The sequence below is a fragment of the Ostrinia nubilalis genome, chromosome 25 (genome assembly GCF_963855985.1).
Source record: "Ostrinia nubilalis chromosome 25, ilOstNubi1.1, whole genome shotgun sequence".
Taxonomy (NCBI): domain Eukaryota; kingdom Metazoa; phylum Arthropoda; class Insecta; order Lepidoptera; family Crambidae; genus Ostrinia; species Ostrinia nubilalis.
Genome location: NC_087112.1, coordinates 1,479,871 through 1,503,705, shown reverse-complemented (window position 1 = coordinate 1,503,705; position 23,835 = coordinate 1,479,871). Strand labels below are relative to the sequence as shown.

The 23,835-nt window shown below is 38.1% G+C and overlaps 2 protein-coding genes and 1 long non-coding RNA gene across 5 annotated transcripts in view; 1 reads left to right on the top strand and 2 right to left on the bottom strand.

Annotated features, from left to right (window-relative positions):
- The window catches only part of LOC135084310 (potassium voltage-gated channel protein Shal), a 126,189-nt gene extending 115,148 nt beyond the window's left edge, over window positions 1-11,041 (bottom strand). For all 3 annotated transcript variants that reach the window (XM_063979111.1, XM_063979110.1, XM_063979112.1), the window contains exon 1: window positions 9,927-11,041. In XM_063979111.1, coding sequence (XP_063835181.1) covers window positions 9,927-11,041 — 1,115 coding nt within the window. The remainder of the gene's footprint in view (window positions 1-9,926) is intronic.
- Window positions 11,042-17,108: 6,067 nt separating this feature from the next.
- Window positions 17,109-17,804, bottom strand: LOC135084314 (uncharacterized). The gene is made up of 2 exons (XR_010259819.1): window positions 17,680-17,804; window positions 17,109-17,406 (listed from the first exon to the last, which is right to left on the bottom strand). It is a non-coding gene; the product is annotated as an uncharacterized LOC135084314 (long non-coding RNA).
- A 665-nt stretch (window positions 17,805-18,469) lies between these two features.
- Window positions 18,470-19,787, top strand: LOC135084128 (uncharacterized). The gene is made up of 2 exons (XM_063978871.1): window positions 18,470-18,687; window positions 19,108-19,787. Exons 1-2 carry the CDS (start codon window positions 18,537-18,539, stop codon window positions 19,659-19,661), a joined length of 705 nt encoding a protein of 234 aa, XP_063834941.1. The 5' UTR covers window positions 18,470-18,536; the 3' UTR covers window positions 19,662-19,787.
- Window positions 19,788-23,835: the final 4,048 nt, after the last annotated feature.

Genomic DNA, 23,835 nt, shown 5'->3' with positions numbered 1-23,835 from the left:
GACGGATGGGAGAGACCTATCCTACTAATAAATGCTTGTTTGTTACTCTTTCACGCAAAAACTACTGAACGGATTTTGATGAAACTTTACAGTATTATTGTTTATAAACCAGAATAAAACATAGGCTATAATTTATGACGATATGTGACAAACTAAATTTCACGCGGACGAAGCCGTCGGTTAGTATCAAAACATCAAATTCACTTTTTAAATTCTACCAACACATCTCTTACTCTATACTCTGTATTCTTAAAGGTTTTCTTCTAATCAAGGTAAGATACTTTCACTTGAAATAAAATATAAAGATTTCCTATTAACATACTAAGAGGTATACATTATTTATTAGGGCGCAAGATACGACACGTTACACACATAAAACGTGATCATCTATCGCAGGGTGTAGCAGCTGGTACTCGTATACGTGCCCTTCGAAGCAAGAAATAATATTTAAGAAACGTATTACCTCCCTGTAAACGGATTGGCTAGTAGGATTTGTTCAAAATCTAGCTATCAACTATCATCTTCGCCATCGTCATATATTTTTATGTATAACAACAATGTGAACAGCATTGTTATGTTTTGGCACTTGTTGCAGGTAAGATAGACAGTTCTTCTGTGGTTGAGGATTCCGAGTGAATCGCTTTCACCTTCGGCCTGATCATCACTTTCCTTCAAGTGAGATGCAGGCCAATGAGGGTTTTCGCGTATGAAAAATCCGCTAGATGGCGGGACGTGGATGTGGGGTCTGACTGCTGCATGATTGGTGGATTTTGACATATCTGTCAATGTCATGTCAAAAATAACCAATCATGCAGCATTTGGACCTCGCGTCTACGTATTGCCATCTGGCGGATTTTTCATACGCGAAAACCCTCATTGATTAAAAAAAGAGGCATTGGGCCGGCCATACGTGCAGTAAACGAGCTCTCCATCCAATGGAGACTAAGTTTCGGCAAACGTGGCGAAGACGACCACCTGCTCGATGGACCGACGACCTCAAGAAGATCGTCCATCGCTGAACATAGGCCTCCCCCAATGACTTCCACATCGCATGGTTGATAGCAGCCTGCATCCAGTGCCTTCCAGCTACCTTTTTGAGGTCGTTCCTGCGTTTTCTGGTACGTAGCCTTAACTCCAGAACCTTGCTGCCCAATGGGCCGTCAATTCTGGCCATCAATCTATGTAAATTCTATGTAAAAGAAGATAGCAAAGCAATAAAGGTATGCTTATTCATACTACTACACTTCATGGCATAGTATTCGCAATAGTTTAGACAACTCGTGCAGTGGCGTTTACTATTTTGCTAAGACCTGTCAAAAGCCCACCCACAGTCAACGTGTAGAGTAAACAACGAAATCCCACGAGCCAAGCATGAATGGACTGCCAAGCCGCGAATAAAGAGTTTAGTGTTATAAACAAACCCGACAGAAATAGATTTAAGAGCATTTGTGAGACGACAGCGTAAGATGATGCGGTAGGCCCACTTGAAACAGAATATAACGCCTGTATATAATATGTATAACATAAACGATGATTGCTTAAGTGAAGCAGCAAATCGAACGCACAGCATTGAATAGAGCTTATGAGTCCAACGACCAAAATTGCATGATTGAACTTCCGTGGTTAGTTCTTTGAAAGAAAGAAAGAAAAACCTTTATTTGACACGAAAACACAAATTAAATTGACAGTTGAACGAATCGTGTGGTAAATAACGCCCGTATTCAAAACATTACTGTGAGGTCTCACAGAGCGCGTGGATACATGTAGGAATGCACACGAACCAATCACAGACCACTTACTCGTAAGATCATGCAAAAGTAGTATTACTTGTTACTTTATCGTGTACTTGCATCGAAATACTTTAACTTTCTTTCATAGCCCGCAGTATCGCTAAAATCAAGTGGCAGTGGACGGGGCACAATAGCTCGTAGAGGCAAATATAGCAGGAAAGTTCTTGAGTGGCGACCACGAGCTGGAAGAGGTAGCGTGGGCAGGCCTCCCACTAGGTGGACCGACGATCTGGGGAGGGTCGCGGGAGGTGCCTGGATGCGAGCGGCGCAGGACCGGTCTTTGTGGAAATCCTTGGGGGAGGTCTTTGTCCAGCAGTGGACGTCTTTCAGCTGAAACGAACGAACGAATGAACTTTCATTCAAAAAACAAGGTATCCCTTCACACCTACTCCTGCCTATGTCCATTGGGGCGATAATGCTTAATGACATCATTTACGTAGAACGCTGAAACCGATACGCCCACTAGGTTTACAAGTAGCTGCCACAAATTGGCTCAAGCTTGGCTCCAAACTTGGCTCAAATTAAAAGCCAACTATTTAATATTATTATATTCGTTGTACATTGGTTCCAATAGTGTATTTGTGAAAATACAGTGTTGGAGTATAGGTAACTGTCTGCAGTAATAGATCACTCACACATCTGTAGTAATTTGTAAATACATCCTTTACAGATGGACAGTTTTGTTGTCTTTACGCAAATACTTGTTTTTATTGATTTTAATAAAAATAAATAAAATAATATAATAATAAAACTTTACAATGTTATCTCATAAGCAACCGAATTCCTATTTCCCTACTAATATTGAATGCAAAAGTAACTGTGTTTTTGTCTGTTACACTTTTACGCCTAAACTGCCAAACCGATTTTGATAAAAATTTAAAATTACGTGGACGAAAACAAAGTCAAAATAACTTTTGTAAGCGCCAAGCGAAAGAACAAAAACTACGTTAAATATTGTGACAGCTAGCCACTTGTACGTCACAACATTTTTGACAAATCTTAGCTTCGGACAGCGATCAAGCGAATATGGGTCAATGTTCAGACCAAGGTTCGATGCCTGCCATGACAAGTTTGTTTATTTTCAGTCGCATTTCGAAATTGTCAATTTGCGTAAACATCACAGTTATGCTGAATGACCGTGAAAATATGGGTCAATAATAAATAGTTTTCTCTATGAGTCATGTAATTATTTGAATGGTTGCTTGTAAAATAGAACCTCCTTTTTTTGAAGTCGGATAAAAAGCATAGGTAATGAATGAAAGCTATGGAATTCACGAAGGCGAGTGAGCTTTAGTTGTGTGTGTACGTGTACATGCACATAACGATAGTGTAATGTGTATAAAAACGAACCACCACACATGTAAAGCTCACTCGCCTTCGTGAATTGCAACAACTATAAAGCTTGTAAAAGGACTCTATTGAACCTATCACAAAATCCTAAACCATATACTGCAAACAATAAAGTTCAATACCTATTGGCGGATATTAGTCTTTTATTGCGAGTTTGACCAGCTGTAGACTCTACCACATTGGTTCCCAAACTTGTTTGAGACGCGCCCCCTTTCGACCATACAAAAAAATCCGTTCCCCTCCTCCAGTCAAGATTATTTATTGGTCGTATCGCGCAGTCTGGAATGCATTCTCTCAGCGGTCAAATTCAAATTCAAATTCATTTATTCACATAAATACACGTCCATTTGATGTTTGTAAGGCCCAGAACAGACGGTGAAACGCAACTGCAACGAAACTGCAACTTTCTGATGATTCTTATGAATGAAACTGAAACTGAGAGTTACAAACTGGTCGCGTCATGTGTGGTCTCTCAACGGACGCTATGGCAGAAACTTAGATGTGTCACCGTAAAATTGTGAATTCCGTCAGATTATAATCTGACGTAGTTAAATTACAATCTAACCTAACCTAACCCACTGTTAGTTTACAATCTAACGCGTTATATTATAAACTGACAGAGTTCACAATTTCACGTTGACAGATGCAACTCAAAAGTAACTAGCAGTTGCAGTTTCGTTGCAGTTGCGTTTCACCGTCTGTTCTGGGCCTAAATAATCAATTTCGTTACAGTCTACCTTGCCATGACTGGCATGTGAAAGTTAATATAGGAGAACATGTCAAAATATTAATAATCTTATGAAAACTCATTTGATAAAATCATAACAATGTCGCAGGTTTTAAAACTTAAGTGCACAGATTGCCCACACGCCCCCCTTTAAAGGTCTTTGCGCCTTCGCTGGGGGGCGCGCCCCCACTTTGGGAACCAATGCTCTAGATCAGTCTTTCCCAAAGTGGGCGATAACGCCCCCTTGTGGGCGCTGCAGGTCAGAGACCCAGAAAAAAAATCGGGACGTTGTGTAGAGGCTTGGGAGGCGTCATCTACTAGGAGGACTCTTAGACATCGACTGAGCTCGACTCTTGACTACAAAAATGGGGGGCGCTAAAAATAATTAACTCTCAAAGTGGGCAGTAGACTAAATAAGTTTGGGAACCACTGCTCTAGATATAAGTAACAAAGTGGCTCGGCCGTCTATACCTATGGCCAATACAGTTCCAGCTTCCGTTTCCGGGACATAGTGCCACTTAATAAAGTTCAGAACGGGGCCATCTTATCTTATCTATAATACCAACTTATACGGAGAGTTAGAGATAGGGCAGGAAGAACTGAAACAGCGAACTCAGTTATCTGTCCTGAAATTGATGATATTAGTGGGAAAATCTCGGAATTTAATGTTTTTTCATATTCACTCTTCTCAGTGACAAATGCATATTTTAAGTTTGTAGTAGAATTGCAATGAAACGGAAAACACATTTACAATATAATTTTTCAGGTAATCTGAAAAAATATGTAAACGCAAAATCTGAGTAAACAAATAATATATCCTTGGACAATTACCCCCTTACTAATAAAACTTACACGCTCGTTGAACAGTGTTTTAAAGTGACGTTTAGTATGGAAATGTCAAATTTTAGTGTTCAACAACTGTGTAACTTTTTATTAGTAAGGGGGTTAGTATTTATTATTAGCAGGAGTAATTAGAGATGAGCACTATAGGTATAGGTAATCATGTTAACTCTATCCGAACATATTCGAGCTCAAAGCTCAAGCAAGAGCTAATCTTAGAGCAAGATAATCTGTGGTAATGTCGGCCATGATTGGTCCAATGGGTCTAGACAAAGTGCAAATTATAATCGCAAACCAGTCGAAAAGTGGTCGAAAAGCCCCTTTTTTGTATGGAGTTTTGACGGATTCGATTTTCGATTCGATCAAAAAGTGCGTTTTGTCTAGGGGGGCAGGTAACGGTATCATATCTGGGAAGCTACTAATTAAAATGCTGTCAGACACTTATGACGTCTGACACCAAGATTAAGAGCTGCAAGGGAAAAAGAGTTCTGCTAGATTGTATTATTCCTTTGTTTTGAATTATTTTTGTTGGTTTTATTGTAATTCGTAAGCTCTTAGTTTTTTTTTAAATTATAAAGTTATAGATATTTTTCCCGAACACGTGACCTGGTCCTCTTCAAGGCAAGCGTAAATAAGCACTACAGCTGTCCATGTATGTACTACCCTAGACTGGACGCAACCTACAGCGACTTCAATCTCGAAGGATGTAGATCGTTTCATCCACGAAGACGCGTCCCACCATTCTTCCGCGAATGTTTGAGTGTTATCGGTACACGCTAAAATTATCAATGAGTGCTACAGCGACTTCAATCTCGAAGGATGTAGATCGTTTCATCCACGAAGACGCGTCCCACCATTCTTCCGCGAATGTTTGAGTGTTATCGGTACACGCTAAAATTATCAATGAGTGCACACGTACACTACAATAATGACGCTCGGATTGCTCGGATCAAACTCCCCGCACCCCGCGCTTCCCTCGACCAAAAATTGGTGGGGCGCGTCTTCGTGGATGAAACGATCTACACATTGATTGGTGCATAAAAATATATCTAACCGATTATATGGACCATCAAACATAGTAAAAGATACAAAAGTATACAAAAAATTACCTATTTAACTAGAACACAATCATTGGTGAAATGTATATCACCCATGTAATCTGATCGGCCTTTATTCGCGGCCATGTTTAACTTTAAATGTCAAAGGTTGAAACAAGCAATTGTAAAATGGAGTCGTGATTTTAAACGGAACAATTTCCAACTGCAACACCTGTGGTAGTTAGTTAATTAACTAATTAAGAACTTCTCGTGATTGTTAGTTCACCTCTTTATTAAGTTTGCGTTGTTTCGCATTCATAATACTAAGTACACGGTATATAAAACATAATTTATAAAGTTGAGTTAATAAACTGTTCAGTTGGGAACTAAAGTTAAACATAAAATTTAAAGGTTGATTAGTTTAAGTCGTATTTATGAAAAACTGGCTTTATTACTACTCTTTTTTCATGAAATTTTGTGTATTTTTATTAAGAACTTGTATAAAATGCAAAGAAAAACATACAATTGACGTTTAAATTACTTATGTTAATCTTGAAATTAGCTTAAACCCTGACATAAAAACTGTTTCAAATAAACGAGAGGTCTTGACCGTCCGTAAAAATCAATCTTCTATCTATATAAAAGCGAAAGGTCACTGCCTCACTGCTGACTCACTCATCACGAAATCTTAGAAACTACAAGTGCTGACAGTCTCGAATTATGCATGGGGGGGTTCCTTTTAGAACATGTGTGCTCACTAAGAACGGATTTTACGAAACTCCACGCCTAAGGGGGTAAAACAAGGTGGTGGACGATATCGTAAAGGTAGCAGGAAGGCGCTGGTCGCAGGCCGCTACCAACCGGGCAACATGGAAAACATTGGGGGAGGCCTATGTTCAGCAGTGGACGTCCTATGGCTGAGAAGATGGAGGGTGTAAAACGGGATCCACGCGTACGAAGTCGCGAGCGGAACCTTAATTTCGAACTCCTATGTTCTTCTGATTAATTTCGTTGCGGGTCCAATGACAGTTTAACTTTCCCCCGGGACAAACTTGACCTTCATTGGTTGGGTTGGCGGTCAAGCTGTAGATCCTAGCTACACAGGAGTTGCAGTGGTAGGAACGAGAGGTGGGAATAGTCCCGATAGTTCAATATAATCGTAAATAGGTACTACCGAAATGTATGTCCTATGATCGCGATTCATGATTCATTCTATCAAATTCCATTACGAATCCCATCACAAGCAAAGTCACGGCAATCGCTAGTAAACTGCAGCCAATCCACACGTCTAGCAAGTTAGGCCGAGCTTAAGTGGCGGCCGGGGGCGGGCGGTAAGCTCCATGTAATTAAGTTAACTCCACATGCCCGCAAGCTTAAAGCTCTGCAAACTGAAATGAGTTTGTTTATGGTATTCTGTGTACTAGTTGAAATGTTTAGTAAGGTCGAATTGGTAATGAGATTGAAAGTTTTGGAAGGTAATGTAGTGTAGAGACGACAGCACAAAAGATTATATTTGCATCGCAGCCGAAACGTCAAACCGTGAGACATAATATAAATCATTAATAAACGTCACGTTAAGACCCGTATCTTATTATTTTAGATTATAGGTATTTGGTTGCAAAATCACTCTTAAAACAACTCTATAAAAAGCTAGTGTTAAGCTTGATACGCAGTCATCGTTAATGCATATTAAGTCACATATCTACTTATATTTATTATTTTGATAGTCTTGCCTTATCATGAATTTACACTTATAAAGAAATACAATCAATGACGTCACTATTTTACCAAGTCAATCGACTTGCGAGTTACGGTTGATTGAACCCGAATGATGTGTTCTTTTATTTTAGCATTACTATTCTTTATAATTTAGATAGATGGTGTCAAATATTCCATTGCCAACAAAAATGATAGTACCTATACTACTATCATTTTTAAGTCATGTACAACTTCAAAACTAAAATACCTTGTAGTCAACCAGCAAATTCATGGGAAAGAATAACACAATGTTTTTATACCAACCCTAAAATCAAAATACCTTTTACAAGCCAAGTAAACCTGTAACACCAACACAAACTTACAATGTGAAAGCAAATAAGCGTTGAATTAGCAACTTCGCCGACCACAGCCCGTATTAATGTTACACGAGCAAGAAACAAAGTTGGAACAAAGTTATTTTTCCACGTACATAATAATTTATGGTTGTATGTGGTAAAGTTCTTAACGTGAGGAATGTAAGTTTTAGGCATGTCGAGGTTTGAGGGTGGTTTCACCACGCGTTGTGGCGCTACCAGATTTTTTAACGTAATCAAAAGTTAAAGTAGTTATTTATTTTTTGGAATTATGCCCGTTTTCACCATCAATCCCTAATTTTTAAGTTACCTCTATGGTAACATATAACAGGAATTTTGTTTTCATAGGGGTCACTTAAAACTTAGGGATTCATGGTAAAAACGGGCATTAGGCTTTCAAAAATCCCCTTTTTAGATCAGGTTATGTTTCAGATAGTTATGATCTCGATTTGAAATAATGTTTTAGCTTCTAACTTTGCTAATACAAGCACACATTAGTTTGTAAATAGTATTCAATGTAATAATAATTAATCCACCAAATGAAGTGTGGTCCAGTCGAGGTTTGTTTCGGTTGGGTTCGTTATAAAACACTCCTCTCTGGGTGAACTGAACTGCAGAGAGATGCGTCCAGTAAACTTATTTCGGTATATGGAATAAATACCTACTCTATAACAAAAATATTGAATAACTTTTACACATTCATACGGTATGAATCATACCCGTAGAATATGTGACGGTTAATCATCCATGACTGCTAAATTGGATGGGTATCGAAATATCTAATCTACGAGTACCTATGCTAATTTGCCACAGACAACATAGTAATAACACAACACAAGTGCCAGCACATTAAATTATACATTATCATTACCAAATCGCTCTTAATATAACAGCATAAGATACCACAGTGTACAGCTTGACATGCCTTGTCGACGTCGATGAAGCATACTTAATATGATGTTGTGCCCTGCGTGTCCAAACAACTGCACGCAGGAAGATTGAAATGCTACTGACAACGCCACTCTTGTAGCGGAGTTTTGGGCTGACACTGTATAGGTTTGTAGAAGAAGAAAAAGAAGACATGCCTTGTCGATACTATAAAGTTAGCAACCAATATCTGGTGCTGCCAATCAAAGATTCATTCGGAAGCTTGCAGCAACTTTTTCCACAGCTCCGAAAGCTCAGGTTGACGCTTGTGTAAGCTCCACTTTGTATTGAAGTTCTGAAATGTTTGCATGTTAGGTAGGTACTCGAAGTTACCGAGTTCGTGGACGATGCAAACGCTGGTCTGACAGAAAATCGATAGGACAACGTGTTTATTACAGAGTGACATCGTATAATAGCTAGATTATTACCTACGCTCTATAACTATGAGGGTAATTTCTTCAATTGGCAGGTAACGAAGCAATGAATTGACGTTTCAACTTATTCTCTACAGTGTAGTCTACACAAAAACGTTCAATTGACCCAAATTTTACACATTAATGTTCTCGTTAACTCTTGATACAACTTAATTTAAAAGGGCTGTGATTTTCTTACACACTGAATTAAGAAATAACATTTTTAAGTGCCAAATCCGTGGCCAAATCTTGGTAGAACACACAGATAAACAAAAAACATTTCATTTCATAAGAAAACACGATAAATTATATTCCAGCATCGCATGGGTGGGGACGTGAAAACCTCCAAAATACGTATTATTACATTGTGAAAAATGCTTAATTACGTTTTATATACGTTGTGAAAACCATTTCTGTATATCAATTACTTGGGAATAAAACATCTGTCATTATTAACGAAGGCCATATTGGTTTAACGGCCGCCCATTTTAACAATAGAATGTAAAACATTTTGTAGCTCTCTGATCTCTGACGAGACCCGGACACGAAACATTTTGCTCTAAACCGCTGGCCAGCCATCTACAGCCCCATTACCCAAATGAAACGAATTAAAACACCAGCCAACATCAATATTTCAGCCCCTAAACCTTTTATGGAGGGAAATCACCGCCGCCATGACAGTTATTTTCCCGCGTCAATTTTTAATGGCGTCGACAGGTGGCAGCGCTGGCCGCAAGCGAACAATTTTCGACAATTAATCAGGCACTTACCCGAGAGTGGTCATCGTCACGATGGTGTACCAGAAGGCAGCGGGAATGGATGTGAAGTTGGTGTCCTGTTCGTTCTTCTCCGCGTAGAACATGACCGTCGCGAAGATGATGATCGCCATCGCCAGCGAGAACACGAGGAATCCCAGCTCACTGGCGCAGGACTTGAGCGTGTAGCCGAGGATCCTCAGCCCCTGAGAGTGCCGCGAGAACTTGAAGATACGGAACACTCTGAACACTCTCAGGGTGACGAACGCGCCCGACACGTCGTCGTTATCCGTGATCCCCAGCCCGATGTAGTACGGAAGGATAGCGACCACATCGATGATCGACATCACGGATCGGACGAACTTGCAGCGATCCGGCGCCGCGAACAGCCGAAGGAGGTATTCGGCCGTGAAAATCATCACGCAAGCCGTGTCAAGGCAGAAGAACACGATTTTGTACCGCTCACCACACGGCAGGGTCCCCGCCCGACCCGGCCTGTGCCCGCACGGAACCGTCTCCACCACATTGGCCATCACAGAAACGGCAATGAAAAATCCAGTCACATAATAAAATACTAAGGCGGCAGTCGACGTGTGGGGGTTCTCGAACGCCCGCCACATCTTCTGCCGCAGATCCGTCAGCTGGGGCAAGCTTTGGTCTCCCGCCTCGCTGAGCTTGTCATCCATAAGTCTCTCCGCATTCTCCCTTTTCCTATCCCTGTAGTCCTCATAACAACAGTCCCCAATAACATCTGGGAGGATACCGAAGAACGCCAACTCCTCGTCGTACCCAGTCAAGCACTCGTGTTTGGGGTAATGCAGTTTCCCCGTTCTATAATAATTGAGTATGTGCCTAAAGATATCGGGATCCCTGTCGAAGAAGTACTCGCGACTGTCTTCATCGTAGAAGAACTCGCGCTCGGTGGAACCTAGTAGCGAGTCGGGGTATTTTTCGAGGGTGTTCCGCCATGTTTCGAATCTTCGTCCGGAGACGTTGATGAGGAGTTTTTCGTCTTCAGCGCGGCGTCTGTCTTTGGGGACGGGTGGGGGCGGTAGCGGGTGGGTGGCGATGGGGACCCACCCGATGGCCGCGGCTCTGGCGAACGGCAGCCACGCGGCTACCGACGCCATCGCGAGTGTTAGCGGGGCCGTCGCCGCTCGTACTGGCCCGCGTGCCGTTATTTCTGGCGCCCAGACGGTGGGGTTGCCAGTAATAGTTTCTATCTTACCGATGTTATTAATACATTGTGTTGAATAATTTACTTTGATGCAATGAGATTAATATTGCAACGAATTTGTAATTGTAGTGGTTAATAAAATAATTATATGTTTAATTTCATTTAATTTAATTTAACCATAATACTGAAACGGTAGCATTATTTTAAATGCAAGAGAGACGATGATATAAAACACTTACCTTTTCTTAAAATGTTTCCTATTTCAATATTTTAATTTATTCTGATAAAATGTAGGTATGTTAGAGTTAGAAGGCTCCTAAAAATTACTTATTTGTTTCTTGAAATACGACGGTAACTTGAAAAAGAGAGAAATTGTAAAAAGGGAAATAAAATATAATTAATACAATATAGTCAATACTTTAGGCAGGTAGTTTTAATCTCAATGATTTGATAACTCGCTTTAAAAAAATATGAGGCGAGTTCCTTCAATTAGATAACATATCTTATTATTTTATGTTCAGATACTTCGGAAGACAAATTTTATTTCAGACAAAAAAAAACACATTTCCCCGGGCACCAAAAACTCCCAACAATCGAGTAATTTTCCCCTCCACCAGCAACCCTATCCCGGGAAACCGGCGACTACGCGTGCGCGTCCTGTGACGTCACTACCTAATAAATTGATTTTCATACACCCATCCTGCTCGCTCTTATACACGTCACTAGCAGCCGATCTCTCTCGCACGCCTTTAAGCTCTAGTGACCTTACGTATATTTTTCACTGCTCCCAAAGAGTTTTAAAAGGCTTTTGTCTTCAGGAAGTGGAAGGCCTGAATGAGGCCTGGGGCGGCTCTTATTTTTTTAACAGACTTTACGGGTTTGGCGCCGGGTAAATAGGCCGGGCGAAAGAAGTAGTGTTAATTACTAGCGCTCAGAGGCGAGATGGCGTTAGGCAGAAATGCATTGGCGGTTGCGCATGGGTCATCTTTGACTGTAAACTTTTCCTTATTTGCTAGTTGTAGTCTGGTTTAAATACGAATTATTTTAACTAAGATTTGGTAGAATAGGTACGTGTAACTAACTGATAGAAGTTTCTAAAATAACCTTTCAGTTCTTCGGAAAAAAATAAGAAATTGATTCAAAATACACAAATTAAATAAATAATTGCATCAAAAAAAACTTTAAAAATTGTGTACCACACCTACCTACCTACATAGTACATTAACCTACCTATATATTTTTTCGTTCATTCGTTCGTTTCAGCCAAATGACGTCCACTGCTGGACAAAGGCCTCCCCCAAGGCTTTCCATAACGACTGATCCTGCGCTGCCCGCATCCAGGTTCTTCCCGCGACCTTCACCAGATCGTCTGTCCACCTAGTAGGAGGTCTCCCGGCCCACACCCGGACACAAATTTTTAAATTAAATTATCTGTTATTCAAACAGATACTACCTACCCAAAATATTTTTTCTTTGTATTTGAATAGTAGGCACTTATAAAATTCTAAAGCTAATTTTAAGACTTACATTAATGTGGTGAAAATAGCTTATTGTCGATTTTGCTGACAACTGAATTGAGAAATGGACCAATGGCTCCAATACTGCCAAGTTTTGGTGAAGTTTAAAGAAAGTAAAGTTGTAGCCATTGAATATGTAACTTGGCACGTAGAGCCAAAACTTTAGTGGCTACGTAAAGTTACATTAAAACGATTGACTGTGAAATTAATTCACTTCTATTAGAACTTGTAAAAGAAACGATTTGCGATTACTCTTACTTCATCATCATCATCATCATTTCAGCCATAGGATGTCCACTGCTGAACATAGGCCTCCCCCAATGCTTTCCATGTTGATCGATTGGTAGCGGTACTCTTACTTACTTACCTAATTATTTTACTTTTAAATCTTCCCTTTTCATAATTATTCAAATTTTGGTCACAGCTGGACAAAGACTTCCCCCAAGGATTTCTACGAATGGTCCTGCGCTGCCCGCATCCAGCTGCTTCCCGCGACCTTCACCAGATCGTCGGTCCACCGAGTGGAAGACCTGCCTAAATATTGTGATCCGTAGTCACCTCTTGAGATACATTTTGCGTGCGTGATGTCTCATCACCATTTCAGCCTTAGGACGTCCACTGCTGAACACTTCTCTCCCCAATGACCTGCGGCCTGCATCCAGCGCCTTCCTACCTTTACGAGGTCGTCGGTCCACCTTGAGGGTGGACGTCCTACGCTACGCTTTCCGGTACGTGGCTTTCACTCCATGAGGATGATGTATGCTCGAGATAAATTATTGCTAAGTAGGTAAGTAACTTAAGTACTTACCTAATTTATAGATTGTGTGATGTATGTCAGTACTTAGGTAAGGTAAGTAGGTATATTACGCAGAGCCTACTTGACAAACAGTGTGGTCTATTACTTTACATCAAATACCTACTAGTGTTTTAAACTAGAATCAGTGCTTTAGCAATTTTCCTATCTCGAAATAAATTTAATCCTACCCTCCAGCGATGTTCAACTCCCCGCCTGTGCCAACGAGGGAATTTAAATGATTTTATCACGTTATAATTTGATTGATTTATGCAGAAATCCCGCTGGGAACGCGGCGTTTTGATGTAAATTAAATTTTAGAGCAGATTTTAGCTTTATGAGCTTTTCCCGATGCATTTGCCGACGTGGAATGTTAAATTACTAAGTTTTTCTTTTGTAAGTTTTATACCCAAACCATAGACAAAATACCTATGCGTGTAGGTACATACCTGGAATTACGCAAATAAAGAAATTTGATTTGATTTGAACAACATTTATGGGCATGTTACCTTGTACACTACTTACTTTCGTGAGGTTTTCAGACTACCTACTTTGTGCCGTTTTCAGACTATTTTTTAAAATGCTACATTGTTCAGCTCTAAAAACGAATTACCTAATCCTGTATTGCTACGTCCCACTGCAGGACACAAGCCTCATCCCAGCTGTGGGGTAACGTTTCTATATCGTAATTTAAAAATTCGTAATACCTAATAGCAGACCTACATCCCAATTGTTTCAAGTAGTATAAGACAAGGCGCAGACCACCGATTTTTCGTCGGCCGATAGTTTAGTCGGGCTGTTGATCTATGGACAATATGGACATGTATGGAAGTGCGCACATTACACCGGTTTGATTTGGCCGATTCTTCATACAAATTAAAATCGGGCAACTATCGGCCAACTAAAAATCGGTGGTATGCGCCTAGTCTAACATTAAGCTCCCGATATTCACGTAACCTTGTCTAAATAGCCACAATACCTGCTCTCCCAGTCTACAGCTCCGGTCCACTAAAGTCTGGACTTTAATCCCGGATTAGCGGCTTTGATTAAGATTTATCGAACTTAAGACCGATGTCGGAACTTGAGATCCAATTCTGAAAACTTTATAATTCATACTTATTCTAGTGTAATATCGCTCACTCATTCCCACACCCTTGGTTGGTAGGATGAGTAAAGGTGATAGAGAGAGTAAATACTTTTGTAATAAAGAAATTGTTAAAGGTAGAGACCCTGAAAATTCCCATCTTCAATAATCACTAGCTTCTTCTGCCCAGGGCGTTGCGTTTGTTACTTCCGAGTTCATACTGATGAATATTTTTTATTAAGAAAATGTATTATGCCCGTTTTCACCATCAATCCCTAATTTTTGAGTGACCCCTATGGAAACAAAATTCCTGTTATTTGTTACCATACGGGTCACCTAAAAATTAGGGATTGATGGTGAAAACGGTCATTAGGCAACTACTACCTATAGGCATAGAGCACCCGACGCAATTCATTAAATCGGTTACGTAGTTTGGTTTTTAAACCAACTACACTCGCGAGCAAATATATGGAATCACCCTATTTATTCCGAGCGATCATAAGAACTAAATGACTAATAGAAATCAATAAAAATGGTACCATTTTAATAAAGGAGATATTATAAACTTAAAATTGATACCATAGATACATACAATACATAGTCATTCAGTTCTTAAGATCTTAAGAACACAAAGGGGTGATTCCATACTTTTGCTCGTAAGTATAGAAAAACACATCATCCAAGTAAACGAAATAGCGTTTGATAAACAACTTAATACCAACACAACGCAGTGTGACCGCAGGATCTCGTGCCAAAACCCATAGCTCGGGGTGGCCACAATAAATAACTTTAAGAATGTTGCCTAATCCCAATATTAGGGCCCACTGTACCTACTCATTAAATTGTATAAGTACAGTCGAAATGTGTTCAGGCACGCGAACTAGCTTGTCGGTATTTTACTAAGCTTATTGTTTTACAAAATTAGCAATCGATAGCACCAAGCCTCCATACATTTTCAACTAAATTCGTTTACATTTTCAACTATTCTTTTATTTCTTCTTTTCTTTATTCTAGGTACCTACGTGAATTGAAGATTCAGAGCAGACGTATGGTTCCATCATCATCATTATTTCAGCCATAGGACGTCCACTGCTGAACAGGGGCCTCCCCCAATGCTTTCCATGTTGATCGATTGGTAGCGGCCTGCGTCCAGTGCTTCCCCGCTACCTTTACGATGTCGTCGGTCCACCTTGTAGGTGGAAGTCCCACGCTGCGTTTTCCGGTACGCGGCCTCCATTCCAGAACCTTGCTGCCCCATCGGCCGTCAGTTCTGCGTACTATGTGCCCTGTCCATTGTCACTTCAGCTTGCTAATCCGTCGGGCTATGTCAGCGACTTTAATTCGTTTACGGATAGTATGGCTAACTAGCCGAATAAAATCTTCTTACTAAATCGAAGTTATAATATGAGTAAAAGTTTTCTTTGGTTCAGTTCAAACTCTTACAATTTTTTTTATACCCAGGACCCCAGTACTTTATCTACACGAAAATGAAGAAGACTTCTTTGTACAAGTACAACATATCAAGCGACACTGTGACACCTTGGGTAATCGAACCCAAGACCTCCAACGAAGCTTGAATTCAACCACAAGACCGCGCTAACCTAAAAGCCGTCACGGCTTAATTTGTCGACACCGGCATCCAATACACTCAGCCTTAAGCCCGCCTTTAGCGAAGGATTAGTTGGGTGGTCACATTTGCATACGGAACACGTGATAATTTATGGACCACTAGCTTTTGCCCGCGACTTCGCCCGCGTTCCGATCTGTTACAGAAAGACGTTTCCGTGTGTTTTTCGCCTGTATCTATGGCATTACCAGAACTGCGTATTTCTTAATAACCCCCTTTTTATCGTTTGGGTTTTTAAAACCCTGATATCAAATACGTATTTTAATTTACTGGACGGCCGCCTGGACAAGTAGTTAGCGTAAGTACGGGACTACTATACCCGAGTCCGTAGATTCGACCTTTGTCTAGGATTCTTACCCAAAAAAATCTATGCTTTTTTGGAGTTTTGAAAAGGGCAGTCATTAATTATGATTTTAATAATGTAAATGGTATTTCCTGTAATACATAAGAGACTGACAAAGGTAACTGAGTTTCAGCCACCAAGTCTCACCACCGGCACCCATATTTATTTTGTCCTATTTTTTTCATTCGTGGAGTGTGTGTGTAGAGCTAGCTATACTTGGGCCTACATAATAATAAAGAAAGTTTTATTTACCAGGCATTGCTGAGTATTTAACTATACTCCCATGACAACTTCTTCAAAAAACTTGCATAGTTTTAGCCAAACAGTTTTCAATTACCTGTAAATTAAGAATTTTTAGCAAACAGTGTGCTAGTTGTAGAAGTGTAGTGTGTGTATAAAGTGATTAGGTAATAAATAGGTTCAGTTTTTGATAATCATTAAGGCTGAGTTGCACCACCTAACTTTAAGCGTGAGTGTAACGTTACCCGGTGTTTTTTGTATGGAGTTTGACAGATTTTTGTCAAAGTTAAAATAAGATTGTGCAACCCAGCCTAAGTAAAAATTCAACTTTCCTGCCTTGGGCAAAACAGAAAATCCGCCAGGGTATCTAACCGGCTCTAATTCAAGAGGGTACCTAACAATAAAATCATAAAATATATTTTTAATACTCATTTATTTACCAAATAATAAGCTTACAAGTATGTAATAATATAAAAACAATATCACTATGTATAAAATTATATTTTCCATTAACTAAGTATTCTAGTGATGCATTCAGCAAAATCCATTTGCAATATACATGCATGAGAGAAACAGTACTAACAATGAGTTTTAAATTGAAGACCATTTAATTTCATTTGGTAAGTAGGTACTATTACTTACCACTGTTCTTCCACTGTCTTTTGTTCTATGGCTTGTTACATTATTGGCACTCCCTCGCTCTCCCTCGTCTCTCTGAAACAATATATTATTATCAGAGAACATTACTTACATCTTTGTGTTCCAACCTGTTTAAAGTTATTAATTTACAAGCAACCAGTTAGGTTAGTTTGTATCATCTTGTGTTAGAGATCATCAATATCTCTAAATCTTATTAGAAATCGTAACAAAAGTGACTATTTTATTAATTTTTTGAAGATATAGTAACATTAACCAACTTAAGGTTGAAGAAAGTTACTAAAATTAAAACGAAGTTCCAAAAGTACGTTATTACTGTAATAATCTTACCGTGGTTTTTTCCAAGACTGCCACATTTAGTTGTTATTGATATCTATAAAACTAATCTTAATTTATTACGGTAAACCAATCGGTAAACTAGAATGTTAAAATTATTTTTGATGCACAACACCAACACAAACACACAAACTTGCCTGACTGACAGTGACAGCAAAAGTCATCAATGTCAATGTCATGTCAGACTGTAAACTTTTTTATTCTTCTTTACGGCTCTCACAGCTTGTGTTTGGCCAAGAGAAAAAGTTATTTTGCATGAACAGTTTGTCTTTGATTTTGCCTTCAATTATTTAGGCTGATTCTTGCAGCACCTGTAAGTCCCCCGGGGCTGCGGGTGTCTATGGGCGGCCGTAATTAAGTTACCACCATCAGGTGAACCGTCTGCTTGCCTCTTAGGCTTCTGAAAAAAAAGCTGATGTTACCTACCAAAACTTATTGAGTCAGTCGAACTTCGAAACCCGATAAATTTAAAATTAACAGAAGCGTTCATAAGTTTCTAGGTAAGTCCAGCATCACATCATAAAAACTCTCTTAAAACTCATTTATTTTTGCAAGTATGCTTTTAAAAAGCACTTTTACAAGTCCCAGTCTATTAACCCTACCACTGCTTCGGGACAATAAATGGGCCAGTGCTGAGAAGAAGCAACCCAAGTAACTCAGTCATACGTCAGTAACGCTATTCCGTCCCGATGGCGACGCTACTGTCGCGAGGCTCAGCCCTAGTCCGTCTCGCGCTGGCGTCACGTCGCCGTTCCGCCGCGTCGGCCATCTTTGTTGCACCAGTACCGCGACAGTCGCCGCGTCGCTTACTCGTTTACATTGCGCTGCGGCCCCGTTGATTGAGGACAAAAATGGTCGCCATGGATCAAGAGTTCAACATTAGATTCGTGCAGGAAATAGAGAAACATCCGTGCCTATGGAATTTTAGAATGCCAGATTATGCGAGGAGAGATATCACTGAGAAAACTTGGTACGATATCGGGAAGAAGTTTCGAATCACAGGTTTGTTGTGTTATTGTTCCGTTACTTACTAAACTAAGGCTGCAGTCAGACTGGCGTAATTTTCACTGCGTGCTGTACTACATAACAAACATTTTTTAATTACACCATAAATAAGTATTTTTTCCACAAATGGATTTTTTGTTACTTGGTATTTATAGTTTTAAACGATGGCCTTTGGTGAGCTGTCCTTTAAATTGACTTTGGTAAAAAATTAAGCAGCGCTGCACTGTTAGCAAAATCAAAGACGAGCGCGTGAGCCCGCGTGTTTCGAAAAAGTTCGCGCTAAAATCAGCTCCAAGTGATGATTAGGACGCTTACAATATTGATTAGAATAGAGAATCACGGGTCTAAACGCGACGTTTTTTTATCAATTCTACTATTGGGCTAAACTTTTACTAATTAATGATTATTTTATTCCAGTACAAGATTGCAAGGACCGATGGAAGAACCTTCGTGGAGTCTTCGCGCGCCATCTAAGGACGGACAAAGATGCCTCAGTGCGAAGAAGGCCGTATTACCTAGCCGAGTTCATGCAGTTTGCCATACCCTTCATAAAAATACCTGGGTCGGATAAAAAAATCAAACCAAATATGAAATTGGAGGATGAGATTCCATTGGATGATCAGGAATTACAGCTACAATCTTCAATAGAAGTTCAGCTATCGCCCGCACCTTCACCGTCAATCGAGCAATCTTTATACGCCGCTACTGTTTATGACCCAGAGACCCAAATTCCAAAGAAACAGCGAAAAAAATGCGAAGAAACAGTATTTGAAGATGTCATCGCCTCTTACTTCAAACTAAAACAATCTAGAATGTTTGAAAACTCTGAAAATGGTGAACACAAGTTTAATAAAATGTTTTTGTTAAGTGTTTTGCCTGATATGAACAAAATGAATGATAGACAAATAAGGTCTTTCAAGAGGAAGGTGCTACAGGCAGTAGATGAGATAATGGACGAAAATAGTGATTAAGTTTTATCGTATATGTTACTAAACTAAAAAGTTAAGATTTTTCGCAATTTATTTAGATTATATTCAAAATATCCCCCTATTTAAAATAATAGTAGCAGATCCTCTCTATCCCACTGCAATGGGCACAGGATCATCGATCATTACTTATCGGATTTTAATTAATGAAACCTTAGGTAAAGTAGGTTTATTGATTACATCGGAATTACATGTTCTAATTTTAACGATTTGTGACTAACTGAAATTAACACAGGCGAAACCGCGGCAAAAGCTAGCGTTCTATATTACACTTGGCTTACTTAGTAACATTTAGTTTCATAAAGCTCCGTTTACCGAAGAATTCCTTAGTCAGCATCGCAATCCTGAGCAGAAAAGGAAAAGAAAGAGGATATCTTTAGCTGAAAGGAATTCAAATAAATACAGTGCAATGGAATTTAATTTTCGCATCGTAGCGAAGACGAAGTAACTTTAACTATTTAATTTAACTAGTATAACCTTAGATTAATAAAACAGTATAACCATTTCACAGGAAACTAACGCCCGTATTCACACACGATATTTTGCTTATGTGAAGCAGAAAATCGAACGCACAGCGTTGAATAGAGCTCAGTAGGCCTAAGATGCGCGCCGCGATAAGCGGTTATCACGCCATTTTATCGATTTTGCCCATACATTTTGACGTCGATAAAAGTTATCACGGCGCGCATCTTAGGCCTACTGTAGTAGGTTCGTGTGTCACGCGTGTCACTGTGCGTCCACGCGCACTGTGAGACCTCGTAGTAATGTTTGTGAATACAGGCGTATGTAAAGCACTGGATTCTTTTGATGTTACTTGAATCTTTTAGTATTGATAGTGTTGATAGTGTCTCTTTGAATTTTATTAATTGAGGGTAGACCTGAATCTCGTAAAATATAAGGCTGCGTCAGCTGAGTTGCACCATCTAATTTTAACAGTAACTAACGATAACCAGTGCTCTTTGTATGGAGGTTGACAGATTTTTGACGTTTGTTAAAGTAAAAGAAAGATGGCGCAACCCAGCCTAGTGCCTACCAAATGTTAAGGATTTAACGACTAAAGACGATCTTTACATATAGTTATAAAACTGGACTAAAATACAATAGTAGTAATGGCTATATTAAGAAGTGATAAAGTAGGGATAACAAAATAATAGAAGTGTTATGAGCATTAAAGTTTTGTTAGCTGGTTGATCCATTGTTGACAAAAATAAAATAATCCGATCTCTTTGTAAAATGTACATTTAATCTTACATTACATATTCACGTACTATGTACACTGTAAGCGCGCTATACATTCACAAAAATAATGTGTAACACTACTGAGTCGGGCATACGAGTAAAGTACAGTCGGGGGGAGAAAGTGTTACATTTTACATTTTTGTTGTGCGCAATTTTTTATTGAATACTGACATTGAATTGGTGATATTTTGAATATTGTTATGTAAAAATATAGTTATTTTGAATGTGATAATGTTAACATTCTCTTAATTAGTGGAATGTAAATGGAATGCAAATTAATTAATATTCTTATGTTTATTATTCTAATTTTTTTTATAAAATATGATGCACGTGAAACGTAATAAGTACTTAAAATTCCAAAGTAATACTTAAAAACTTATTAATTAAGTACATACTTACATAATTGTTTTTAACTTCACAAAAGATAAATATTATTACAAATTGAAGTGGTTCAGATGTTTTTTTATAAACTTATTTTAATTGAAAATTGCACATTTCCATATTCTTTGGTGATATTTAAACAATGAAGACTAGCATTTTAAAGGAAATAAATAAATAATTCTTAACTTACAGTTTCTCTTAAAACAAATGACTTTTACTTATAATTATTATGAAAAAAATTACTAACTATAAGTAATATTAAAAAATTATACAGTTCGAAGAAAAAATAAATAAACGCCATGCATATTTCTGTTTTAAAGCTACAGCAATACTTTTTTTTAACTAAAAATATATACTGACTTTTAAAATATATTATTATTATAATATTAAATATTAGTCTCAATCAATACAAAACTGTAAAAAATTGAGACGGCAAAAATAAAAATAATGGTGGGACAAAGCTAAACGCTGTATAAGCCGATAACAAATTGTAATACGTAATGCTAGATAAGTACTTGCTTAAAAAACAATTAACAACTTCAGTCGTAATGTTTTAAATGTTATTCTAGACGATAAAAAAAACATAATTCCGCTTAATAAAACTCAAATCTAAACCCAATAATAGATACAAACCTGTGCTTAAGTTATTAAAAAAATCACAGGCTTTAAATCTATTTTTAAGTTCTAATGGAGTTCTGAGTCTCGATTTAGAATAGGTACTATGAGCCAGAATTAGCTGTAGAATACCATCTACATACCTACATTATTTCAAGATAAGTAGGTAGGTAGGTCCAGTAAGTAATCATCATCACTAGAATATCGTTGGTATGATAAACACCACCTAAATAAGCAGCGTTTCTCTTACTTAAAAGGATTCTGATCTACCATTTTTGTCTTTTATTCGCTAAGTAAATAATAATATATTTTGACAGTAATCATAGCCTTGCTTTTGTTTAGAAACTACAAATGATGGAATAGATACAGATGCCTATTCATACGTGCTTTTAAGGCATAATTATTGCCCAAATATTTTGAAGTTTTACAATTTTTACTATTTTTCAGTTCAAGAAGACAGAAATTGTACTACTGTAGAGCTTATTAAGCAATTTTTTAATTTAGCCATTCGCTACTAAAATAAGATCGTATTCCAGTGCAGATACTGTATTTTTTATAATACAAGCAACAAAACCTATCTATTAATTATTTTCTAACTTAACCTTGTTAAATTTAAATAAATTAAACAACTATGACTTCCCAAAGACTAGAATTTGCTCAGACATACATTTAAACATAATTTATATATAGATATAGATAATGTTGCTCAGTCATTTAAACATTAGGTAATGTATTTTGTTTTGACTAGATGATTGTCATGTTTTATCTTTCATTTCACCATTTTTCATTATTCTATAGTTGCGAAGCTGCATTTAAATAAATTTTAATTGATCTTGAACGGCTAATAAGCACTTAAATTAACTTTACGTCTAATTATTACAACTTTACATGCTCTTGCTGTATTTTTGAATTTTAATTTTGGATTTATGTAACGTGATCGGTTTAAAAAAAAAACCACATACTTATGTAGACAAAACATTCTAAATTATAATGTCAGCTTCACAGAGAAAATGGTAACAAATGAAAAAAAAAGAAGTTTCAAATTTAAGTATTGACTTGAGTAAAATAAACAATTAATAGGTATGTTTTTTACCGTAACTGTAACAAAATTTAAGTAACCGTTTAAACTGACACATTTTATACATGCTACATTCTCTCAATCCAATCATGCCTATCATAATTGCATTGCAAGATATTATACTTCTCCCAACATTGCCTACTGATATAAATACAAACATCTAAACAAACAAAAAACTAGAAGGCTCTTCTAGTCAGACTCAATCAATAAAATGGAATGTATTTCACTATTTTCGATCTATTGCACAATCAAAAAATATTGTAAATATTACAACTGGATTTTTTATTTGCTAGACTATTTTCTATCTGACTGTACTAATACGATCCTCACCCGATTTCATCGGATATTTCAGCTAAAGAACATTTAGAGTTAGACTAGTTGATTGCTTCACCATTATTATATTAATTTACGGCTTTTATAAGGGAAATAATACAGTGTGACCATCCAAAGGTGATTTGACAACGTTTGACAAAGGACACTGAGTTTCTTCCGCCACTTCTTCTCAGCACCAGCCCATTATGTTGTCCCGAGGTAGTGGTAGGGCAAGCTATATTAATTTGGGACATGGCCTATGTACTGTACAAACTTCATAATATTTGAATTTGGTTTGTGGAATTTCAATTGACATAACATTGATGATAATCATAATAACCACTTGCGTTTCAATATTTTTAAATAATATTTTCCACCAGAATCGAACCAAATACTTTTGAATCGAAACTGCCAAACGTGTAGCCAAATCACTTTTGAACGTTACCGTATTTTCTATACGTGATGGAGCTATAATTATTTGCTTTTGCAAATCCTCTACACATCATGTCAGTCATCTACAAAAACTTTTTTTTC